The 12,347-nt window shown below is 32.7% G+C and overlaps 1 protein-coding gene across 1 annotated transcript in view; it reads right to left on the bottom strand.

Moving 5' to 3' along the window:
• LOC122270503 (uncharacterized protein CG3556-like) overlaps positions 1 to 8,286 on the bottom strand; it is a gene marked incomplete in the record, with an annotated part of 11,486 nt that extends 3,200 nt beyond the window's left edge. The window contains 4 exon segments of the mRNA XM_071183348.1: positions 1,780 to 2,017; positions 4,409 to 4,540; positions 5,200 to 5,346; positions 8,008 to 8,286. Of these exon segments, the coding sequence (XP_071039449.1) occupies positions 1,780 to 2,017; positions 4,409 to 4,540; positions 5,200 to 5,346; positions 8,008 to 8,125 (635 nt within the window).
• Positions 8,287 to 12,347: the final 4,061 nt, after the last annotated feature.

Here is a 12,347-nt window from a genome sequence, read left to right as displayed (position 1 = left end):
GTGTATTGAAACCAACTAAAAATCTTGTAGTATTTCAATTATTTAGTCGCAAATTTGGTACAGTTAAAAATTGTTATAAGTAGATGATGTAATTTTAATGTTCTGGCAAAATTTGAGATAACACAAAAATGTTAATTTAATATAATCTCTATTTTGTTTAGTGAATTCTTGTTAGCTTTACCTTTTTCTTTCATTTCTCGTGAGCTACAAGTTAACATCTACCTATCTTTAAAACTATAAAAAAAGTCACATTTATAATCACGCAAAACCCTGAACAAGGCTGAACTACATCAGTAGCTTAACTGTTATGGTTCATCAAGTTGACTAGAACTTATAAATCACACTCTGTAATGAACACATAAGCCTGCATGTATAAGCGTAACAATAAATAGATTTGTTTTACAGGCTTTATATTGAGTACACTCGTGCGCTCAGTACAGATAATGGTTAGTAAACTCTTATCAATATTGAAGAGCGGATAACATAAATTTGAAAAAGGCAGCTGAAAGATATTGAGGTAGATAGGTACTTCATTTAGGTCGTATTATAGCTCCGCAATGGGATATCGGCAACATTCTGGGAAACATCCCTGAGGATGATTCGGAGACATGTCATTACAATTTTGCGTGACCCCTTCCTTAATTTAGTCATAGATCTGAAGGGGAAGGAAATTTTTTTGCAGATCTTTGTTCCCACTGTGCTGCTCAACTCCCAACAACAGGACTTTCGATTTCACAGATTTTACGAGTACGTCTATAGCAGTGGTTACCAACTGGCGGCCCCCGGGCAGCATCCTGCCCGCGAAGCTTTTTCTTTTGTGGCCCGCGAACTTAAATATATTAGTTGTCATTCTTGCGGACAATTTTCGTAAAAAAAACTATATGTGTGTGACATTAGGTCACAGCCTAATTTTCTAAATATCCTGTTTTTTAATCAAAATACTAATTCTTTTGACTTAATCTATAATTTTGTAATACATTTTTTTATTTCATCATCTTTCTTTAGCCCCTTAACGCGTTAGCGCAATTTGGACATTCTCCCCCTAAAATTCCTCACCNTTCTTGTTTCTCTTTTAGATATGGGTTATTCGGACACTATGCGTAATTGTATTAATTGTCTTTTTATAATTCGGCCATATTTCTTCTAAGTTCAATTGTTATTTTTATATATGCTACTTTTTCATTTTTTATACCCAACCGTAACAGGGCAATGTGTTTAAAATACTTTTCTTTCGTTAGAAAAACAAACAAACTAATTTCTTCGTTTCGGTGAAATTTAACATAGCAACGGAGGAGAAAAATTTATTTCTCAGGTTTCGCATCCAAGAAAATATTTATTAAAATACAAAAATAATCGTGTATGTTGCTTAAAAATCTACTTCTAGTTTTAATTTGTAATTTAATACGTTTGTTTTGTACAGCTTGATAAAAATCTGACAGTAATATTTAATGTTCCTTCAAACATAAAAGAGTCCTATATAAAATTTTGATAAAGTTGCTGCCCGCCATTTGACTGGTGTTTTTAATTGCGGCCCCCGGCCTCATGTAAGTTGGAAACCCCTGGTCTATAGCATATACTCAATGGGTCTTAGCAGAGTCGAGGATCGAACACCATTCCCTCCAGACCAAAATATTAAAGGAATGTGGCATAAAAAAAGAAAAGATGGCTTATAATTAAAAAATGTGACTTAGTTTCGTCTTTTAAAAAAATTGTACATTTAAAAAAAAAAATAAATAAAACTGTTTTATCCAACTTAGAAAGGAATAAAATTCAACTTACAAAGCAAATTTGGAAAGCAAACGAATGCTGAGTTCATACGCTAATTCATCATTATAATTTTTATTCTTTGTTTGATTTGAGCTCTCTGAAAAATAGTAGGCTACTGCTGTTCTAGCTATATTGCCACCCCACTTTTGAATATGGCTTGCATTATTTCTTCCATTTAAAATCCAATTCGTTGCATAGAATTTCGCTCTGAGTATTTGATCGGGATGAACACCCGATTCAAAACGATCTTCTGTAATTAAAAATAAAATGTATTAAATAATAAAGTATACTAACACACTCAGATGTCCATAAATCAATGAACTACTGAACGAAATGTGTCTGAATAATGTGAAATGTGATACGAAATGTGTTATTAAGATTATTAGATAGAGAATTACATATTTTTCCAAGTGTAAACGCATTCCAGAGGAAATTTAATCTATAAATAGATTGTCCTTCTAAAACTGCTTAAAATATTTACATAAAATTCGAGTATCGATTTTATGTAGATATTATCGAGTACCGTTATAAGATTAAGAGCAAGGTCACTCCAACTGCGAAAATTGAGCAAATTTTCGGAGTTCCTTTTTTTTTTTTNAAGACATTTTAATAAATTAGTTTTCTGTTAAAGAACTTTTCTTTCACAACTTGTGTATTGCAAAAAAATAGTTCCTTAGAGCGATATTAAACAAAATGCCAATGCATAGCTTTTCTTCCATAAAACCTTTCTTTTATAATGGTGTACGACCGAACCAACAGTTGATTAATGGAAAACTTTCATCGATTATATGTATACAAGTTGATGTACTAGTTTTTTGCAGAAAGGCAACTAAAAAAAAATCAAACTTCCTCAAAAAATGATGAAAAAACTGTCTAAAAAATGCAGGAAAATAAATTTTTGCGTTCTTTACAGTAGAAAATAAAATTTTCGATATATAGTTTAAATTTACTCCATCTCTGAAGATTTGCTCGTGCAACAATTTCAAGAGATTTAATAAATTTAACTTTGGGAAAAACGCTCTTTTATATTTTCTGGTCACGAGTTTTGCAACATTTTTATTTCTTTTCTGTTTTCTTTATTTACGTTGTATTTAATCACTTTCTATAATGCTTTTGGAATAATAATTTTTTTTAAAGTTTACCAGTGTTCTACGAGTCGATTCAGTTCATAAAATATATTATCTCGCAGAGAAGAGGAGTTATGAAAGCTCTATGTCATTTATCTCTCTATATATAATAAATGGAAACCTCATTTTAAGCTCTAAAAATGTTCTAAAACAATTTTCAAAATTTAATTTTATTGAAAGTTTGCACTATTATCAAGTAGGTAGGTACCTTAATAACATCGCACTAGAGCTGTACAATGGGCTATTGGCGACGATCTGGGAAACATCCCTGCTGATGATCCGAAGACACGCCATCGCAATTAATTTTGATCCTCTGCAGAGAGGATGTCTCCCCTGCCTTGGTAGCCTGATGACCTACGTGCGAAGTCGAGCACTTTACGGTAGAACAGTTTAACGAGGACCGATACCGCACACTCTCGGTCCCTACGCAGGCTGATCAAAGTGGTCACCCACACACTGACCGCAGTCAGTGATGCTTGACTTCACTGTTCTACTGGGAACTGTGTCTTGACGAGCAGTTCACCGCGGGACCTATTATCAAGTATGATTTCTTGTGTGGAATTGCGGCGTTACAGATTACGTGAAAGATCAATAGTATATTTTACTCTTCTGTTAGTTGGCTGTTGTATTAGTTGAACAAAAAGGTATCTCCGAAGCACATTCCAAAACGTAACATACCGTTGAAAAACGATGAGTTTTTGCTGCTCTGGCGCAGATGTGAACCATTATGATTAAATGAAACGTGACTCATCGGCTATAATATAGAGATGATTCTAGATGAAAGATGCAAAAACTAGAAAGATGAAAGATGAAAAACAACCTAGATTGGTCTTTACAGATCGTCTCCAGTCTAACTGCACGTCATTACCAAAACACACATAGCAGAAATGACTATAGCAAAACTACAAGAATTAAAATTGGAACTTCTTCCTTATCCTCCATACTCAATTTTATTTGTCAGGGTTTTATCTCACTTGTCTGAAATAGCCTGCCTCTTACAAGGCAAAAGTATAGAGAAAATATGAAATGATGAATGAAATTGTTTAATATATCTGTAAGTTATCACAGAATTTTCACCTTTTTTTCGATAGTTTTCATTCTTGATGACCTATAGTTTGTCTACGGTAAGAACTCCCCGCGCCACAAAGTCTGAGGCTGACTTCTGCCATGGAAACAGGAATAGTGCATTTCAGGAAGAGTAGCTTCTTTTCACTCTACGGCTAACACAATATACTGAATAAAAAGATTCCCTCTCTCTCGCCGACCCAAAACCTGTCCTAAACAGTGACCCGCGACACCCCTACTTGAAATAATTATTCCTCGTTACTATAGTCATCGCCACTGGTCCAGACGAATGGCTAAGGGAGTTTTTACTTCAGACAAATGGGGATGTGTATTTTCGGAAAATAACATAGTTTAAAAATTTGCACATTAACTTTCGGGGGAATTTTTTTAAAATACAAAATATGCATTAAATTATTTCCATGATACTTAAATCTCTGATTTTATCTTACCGCATCTTCTTTCATCTCGCCCATCAGTACAATCTTTAATTCCATCACATTCCCATGCTTCTGGGATACAGTTCCAATCGTAATAACCATTTCCACATGCTATTCCCTTTCCATCTCTGCATGAACTAGTTCCTATAATGTGTGTTTATTTGGGAAAATCATTATTATTCTAAATACACACACAGATAAAACAAATATGCTTTTAAAGTGTATGACGAAACTCATACTTATGACATGATTTGTTATACTGTAACCCATAGTTATACCAGTCTGGTCAGAGGCACGACAACAAAAAGAAACATACAATTTGAATACGCGATATAAAGGAAGTTATAAGAAGGAGAAAATTCGCGTATTTGACCGAAATGCTATGAAATAAAGCATTTTTAGGAGGAATAACCTAAAAATACAATTAATCATATTTTAACAACATTGATGTACAGTCCGCAAAAAAAAAAAANCCGAAAAAAATAACATATCACCCTGAATAACTTTCGTTCTAATGATCGGATTTTCACGAACTAAGTGTCANATGCTATGAAATAAAGCATTTTTTAGGAGGAATAACTTAAAAATACAATTAAACATATTTTAACAACATTGATGTACCTAATAAAAATGATAATACAGCCTCAAAAGAAATTTCAAATTAGATAAAGATTATATACTTAATCATGTATTCAATATAATTGAGTATGAATTTTAATTAAATGATATTTATTTACATATTAAAAAATTTGCATTAGGAGGCATCAAATGTCGAGTAACGAAATTTATTTTTAAAAACTTACTGCAGTACCATTCGTCGGAGTTATCTCCACAATCATCTCTACCATTGCAAAAGTCCCCTCTCTCTACACATTTATCATTCTGGCATCTAAATTGATAATACGAGCAAGGTCCAATTTTGTTCTTGAAGAGTCTTGTTCTAATATTTTCTAGAATTAAAAATATTTAGTTATTTAAAAGGCTTACTATGACATATATACACCGAAGAGCCATTACATTATGACCAACCACCATCTATAACAATGGGCTCGTCCAGGTTTTCATTGTTTCTCGCCCAGGAACAATGTTTTCATGGGGCACATTAAGACGCATAATCCTCATGGAACAATACCTGACGTCTGTAAGCTACTTGAACATAGTTGCAGACCAGGTTCACCCATCCATGGCAACAGTTTTTCCTGCGGGGGATGGTGTTTACCAACAGGATAATGCACCATGTCATAAGGGTCGAATCGTCATGGATTGGTTCGAGGAACATTCCAGTGACTTTCAAGTCATGTCTTGGCCCCCAAATTCACCTGACCTTAATCCAATAGAGCATTTGTGGTCCTACTTGGAAAACCAAATTCGTGCTGCCACGCTACCCCCTCGCAATGTGAGGGAATTGCAGGACCAGTTGGTGAGGTGAGCGCTTGGTACCAGATGCCTCAGACTACCTATCAGCACCTTGTGGAATCAATGCCACGGCGGGTGTTAGCACTTTTGAGGGCTAAAGGTGGTCCTATATGTTATTAGCAGGGTGGTCATAATGTAATGGCTCTTCGGTGTATATAAGCCTCAAGGTTTGTATATGAGCTTTCTTATTCTGAGTTAGGCTAGAGTACTACAAACTGCTACGAAATTAGATCGTTCGGTTATTGTGAGATGGTTCATTTCAGCATCAAAATGTATAATTCTTCAATTTGTTTGTTTCAATCATATCAGAAGTGATATTGAGTATAGACATTTGATGACAAAGACAATGCACGCAAAATGAACCCAAACTTACCTAATAAATATTTCGAAAAAGGGATCTAAGCAATGTAAAATCGTACAGGCCTTATACTCGTACTGCTCTCAGTATATCCTTTTAGAATCCTTGCTAAAAATGAAATCAAAAATAGTATGGGGAAGGTGGGATGAAAAATATCAAAGCAAGCTTGATGCTCTCAGGAAGCAAGCGGTTAGTAAGAGACATGCTACAGGTAGATTGCATTACCATGCGCACATCACCTCTGCGTATCCTAAATAGAGGAATTCGCCATTTGTATGCCATATTCTTACCGCTTGCTTCCTCAGAGTGTGTCAGACCTTGCGTTTCTAAAAAAAAATCATTTTCTACTACCAACGTCATTTTGCAATACGCGAAGCAAATTGGTAAAGTCCCCAGAATTTTGAAATCTATGATTTTCAGGCTATTTAAAATTCAGCACATATAGCTTTAGGGTCCATAAAAAGTGTACGAATTGGTTTAAATCAGTTTAAATTTGCTTAAGCTTAATGAAATGAGCATTGTATTATTCCGGGGATTCGACTGCAAAGTATAGTGAGACTGGATAATTTAGGATTAAATGATTTATTTTTTTAATTAGTCTAAAAAAATTTTCATGGGTGCATGGCCTGAAATAAATAAGGTTGAATGATCAATGAAAGTCAAATTTTTTATTACCTTAGAAGTATCTGGTATCATTGCATCAAATCTAAAACGTTTTATGATTATTTTATAATTATCGTGGAGCAGCAGGCCCAATTTTGAGTTAACGCCCACTAATGTTCAACTCCGTAACCTTGAAATTTCGAACTCAATCTAGAAGACAAGGGAACTCCTAGATCAAGTATTGGGAGAAATATGTCTTCGCTGAGGACTTTTTGAAGGAAGTTAGCTGCATTTGTATTACACGGAGAGGGAAACCAGGAAAACCTCCTACGGTTAGTCTGACAGCAAGGGGACTCTAACTCATGATCCATCTACCACTGAGGATAGATTACGTTAGTACTGTTTTCTTTGCGAGCTGGGTGCGGAATTCCTATCAATCAGAAATCGCTGGAATTCGAACCTTGGTCATCTCAATGGAAGGCAAACGCTCTATCTCCTGCGCCACCACGGCTCTTGTTGTGATGATTTGAAATGTTCCAATCAACCTGGAGCAATACAAAATGTCTGCACCAGTTTACAAAGGAGATAGATTTTACGATTAACCTATGACATTTTAATCCTTGAAATATTTATTATTTATTGTAATTGCTGATGCATCAGTTATCTGAGTATTAGGTAAATTATAAAGCAACTTTGCCACTACTTATCACAAAGCACTGTGCTTTATCATGTATTTTTGGATCATCGTGGATGGATCATAACATTGATGAATTTATTTATATCATGGATTTAGATTCATCATGGCAATATTTTTTAGAGGAGGAACAAAGAAAACATTTTTAATATAACGTAAGCGGAGTATTTACCTTAAAACTGAAACTGGGTCTACTTTTATTATTTTATGAGCTAAAGTAACTTTTATCAACGCTATAGCAATTTTCAATCCACATTAAATATTACTAACTAAAGTCTATCAACCTAAAAAAATGTGTTTGAATCTACTTGCTTTATAAGATGAAAGATTGTAAGATCATTTTAAGATTTATACACATCACTTCTTCAGATTAACTTCATCCCTTTTTAGAAATTTAGAATCCCTTTTTTAATGTGATATAAATGCTTATTACTTATAGAAGAAACGTCATACTTCTTATAATTAAGCTATACAATTTCCGTAACTCCCTTCTTCAATTGTAATAGAAAATATATTTTATAAAATGGGAAATACACTAACCTGGCTTTACACCTGGAATTTGCGAGGAGCTGTCGCAGCTTATGATGGTCAAAATAGAAAATAAATTGAGGAACAGAAATATAATAGACATTTTGCCTGTAATTTTATGTGGCAACATTTTAAATCAATTGATCGTTAAAAAGAGTTACAGAAAAGTATTTCCGTTCCTCGTTAATCATGCAAATCTAACGATTACATATCTGATGCGTGAGGTCAATCTAAAATAAATAATTATTTTTAAGAGACTATGCAAATTCTGATAACTATTTCGTTCAAGTATGTGCTATCGGATATTGTTTTGAGTCAGCTAAAAATAAGAAATGAATGTGAATAGAATCTATTTTGTTATTTAAAGCTGAGTAGTTACATTTAAATATTAAAATGTAACCTTGATAACTTAAAATACCATTTGTTTTATGGATTTTCGAATGCCATGAGATTTTTTTAATTTCAGTATGCAAGGTTTTAGACCAAAACTGAAAGTTTGAAAAACTTGGAATGATTAATTCCAAATTCAATTTTTTTTTTATTACTTCACTATTTGTCAATTTTCGTATTGGTGGGGTATATAAGGTAGTACTGAAAGGACGAAACGTGATATACTAATTTTGGTTCCTGCAGTTTGTACGTGATCTCAATCCAGAAATTATAGTTCTTTTTAAAATTAAATAAAAGACATAAAGCAACAAAAAAACTGGTCATTTTATAATTAGCGATAACTTTTCCTAAAATATTTTAATTTTGGCACAACTAAGGCGTTTTTAACGGTGTTTTTAAAAAATACACACCTCTCATAAATCGATGCTTTATTTATTCATCCTGTGTTAAGGTAAATATGCAGTCTTTCTAAGTTCTTTTTATGAATAAATAATTTAATCCTTGCTTATATGAATCATAATAAATTGAGTTCAATTTTTTAAAAGCGTAAGCCTTATTTAACTCTGCATCTTTCTTTAGAAGAAAGGGGCTGCATGGACACTTGGAATACATACCAAAATATCACTGCTGCTTTTTGTGTATTGGCTGATAGTCCAATACCCAAAACTGAAAAAATGCATGTTGAAATCATTGGAAAGGCTTATAGTTTTGCTATGTGACTTTACTAGCAGTGATAAATGTGTCAATAATGCAAGAGAACATGTAAAAATGATAAGGTATACTAAGTGCTACGTAAACTAAAAAGTTGAATTAAGCAAATAATTAACTATAGAAGTGGGTATACCATAGTTTCGGTTGTCTGTACAAGAACCTTCCTCAGAAGAAGGGTTTCTTTAAATTAAGATTAAGAGTTAAATTTTTCTTTACAATTTTTTAAAAAAAATTATGATTTGCATACTGTATATTAGCGTCTTTCAAAACTTTGTAAGTTTGCTAAAAACGAAAGAATTATTTCAATATACATTTTCGAAATCTGGAAAATAATAACGTATTTCGACGAATTTTAGGAAGAACTAAAAAAAAAAACACTAGATTTAGGATATTTTTATAAATAATGCAAGTAAGATCATAGATTAAATCAAAACTTTTATTAATGTCTTGTAATAAACCATCAGTAAATATTTTTAATATTTAAGAAATTGAAGTTAAAATAAATAAAAAAAATTCATTCCTAATTATGAAATCAAAAGAAAATCAATCAAAATACACCAATTTTTCAACAAATAGTCTCAAAATTATTTGAGATAAATTATTGCTTAGTATCTATCATTTAAATATGCTTCAGAAAGGGTCAATTCGGCATCCTTCGACCGGTGCAACATTTCGGCCATTTGTAGGGGTAGAGGAAGGTGTTTTGCATTTGTTTCCACAATTTTCTCTGCAGCATAATTCGCCTCTGGGACAATCATCATTTGAACAGCAGCGGTTGATTGATCTAATACAAACAATGGTCTCTCTTGTTGGGCAATGACCTGCAAATGAATAGACGAATTTTGAATGGGAATAAGAAACTCAACACTCTCAGGGATCACTGGAGGGAGCTATAGTGATATAGTTTAATTACGAGGTTATCTGATCTAGCGGTCGATTAGGGGATGATGAATGAATACTCATGCCATTCAATTGCAGATTAAATGACTGAAAATTTGTATATGTGGCGTAACTACCACTACAAATATTAAATACCAATTCACTAGTATATAAGACAGGTTAACTTGATTTTAACTTAAGGTACCTATAGATAGAAGAAGGTTGACATAGTCGATAATTACATCCCATTAATGATGACCTCCGGCCGGACGTGATATGTACTCGCCAACACCGATGAATGGTTCACGTTAAATGGTTGATTTGGTCATAAATTAGTGCTTAAAAATCCGGTTAAGTAAATACAAATCTCCCGACCAAAAAATAAGAAAAATAATGAGTGTTAAAATGAAATAATTAAATATACAGCATAATTAAATAATTCAACTAGTAGCATACCTTCATCGAATTCAATCAAAGATTAAATTCTAGAAAGGGAATAGTGTGGCGATATACATACAAATATAAAATATCAATTTACTGGTATATAAGACACGTTAACCTAATTTAATATTGAGGTACCTTTTGATAGATGAAGTTTGACATAGTCGTTCACTAAATCCCCTTATATACACGCTCGGAATGCCATTTGTAGTTACAATACGTGTTATTTGCTTTCTTATTCCAGCATATTTTTTCAATTATTATCTTTTCTTTACCAATAATTATTTAAAAAAAAAAAAATTGAAGGTGGAGCTCCGTGGTGGATGAAGATTAAAACTAACTAATTTCGAAATAAAGTTGTTAATCTAGCCAAGTGTCATAAAGCATATCCTTTTCATTAAATTATGTAAAATTTTGATTTTGTCAAAATGAAATAAATCATTTAAGAAACGGGGAACTTTTCCCCCCCTCCTTTTTATTTATTGTTATTGAAGGGATAAGATAATTATAGAATGTTCGGAAGTCGATGATCAAAGACGTCTGACATAACTTTTGCTCACGTTACTCGTTCACTTTCCAAAACAATAATTGACATAAATAATTGATATAATATTAATATATATTTTAAGTAATAAACACATGGTGTTACATAATCGCCACTTTTCATATGCATTTTTTAAATCCTTGACACAATTGAAGTGTAACAAATATACACAATAGATGACATATGTAAACGCTTGACGAAACAAAAATGGTATCAAAATGTGTGGAATCACCAGTGGGGAAGGTGAGACAAAATAAATTTGAAAACGGTTGGATTGTCTGATGATGCTTGAGGTATCTCTAAGAATTGCTTTTTCAATTGCGTTCAACTTCTTCGGTGACCAAGGGATTTTGATGTTTACAGTTCCGATCAATAGTGATTAGTTAGATTTTTGTGGTATTTAATTTTTCTTCACTTCAATACTAATTTGATACTCCAAATGAGTTGACTTTTGTTATTTTATTTTCGACAAGGATTTTAAAAACACATACTAAACGCAGTCATTTCGGAACACTATTTCCGTAGTACTTAGTTCGAAATAACGATCCAGAGTTTCAACCCTTGTTATTTTTTAATCCCATATTTTTCTTCGTAAGTGCAGGACTAATTAAACAAATCAAAAACGTCTAGACTTTACTGTATTCGCTTACCCAAAGATGAAAATAAATTTATTTGCAAAATATAGTATAGGCATACATCTCTTATTTTTTTTTTATTGATTAATTTTGAAAATGATCCGGATATATTTAAATGGTATATAAATACTTACATCATTTTAAACAACTTAATTTTGTATAACGAAAATATCCAAAATTTAAACTAAAAAGACTCAAATGTCTTCGAGAAAGGAAAATTCGACCGGTAACATCCCTTCAGCTTTTAATCGAGTTTTAAATTATGTCAATAAAAAATACGTTGAAGAAAATTGGCTTCAGCTGTGGTAAACTTAACGTTACCTTTTCCCCAGACCGCATGACGGATACCGGGTAGCGACTTTACACATTGTCGACTCCCGGGCACCTCCACTCGCCGCGGTTTTATTTGTCAACTGTTTCACCGCCTTATCTAGTAACCCTCACTCAGAGGCAACCCTACGCTCGCCTCAATACAGCACTCGCAAAAGTCATAAACGAATCTTCGCGCTCATGGATATTTTTAAAAGTTGCTTGTTGAATTAAGTTAAAATTTTATCCTCGTTTAAGACTAGAAAAATTCAAATAACGAGAACAAAATACTTCGTCCTTCTTTAAAGAAAGAGGAAGAAAAATTTACATACACACAATTATTTCAGTTAATTACATACATATTTCGATTAAAAAAATTTCAAAATAGAAACTATTCTTGTAAATTAAATAAAAATCTGGAGTAATAAAATAGTCAATTATTC

Source organism: Parasteatoda tepidariorum, chromosome 7, assembly GCF_043381705.1.
Source record: "Parasteatoda tepidariorum isolate YZ-2023 chromosome 7, CAS_Ptep_4.0, whole genome shotgun sequence".
NCBI lineage: Eukaryota > Metazoa > Arthropoda > Arachnida > Araneae > Theridiidae > Parasteatoda > Parasteatoda tepidariorum.
This window is presented reverse-complemented; position numbering and strand designations above follow the sequence as displayed.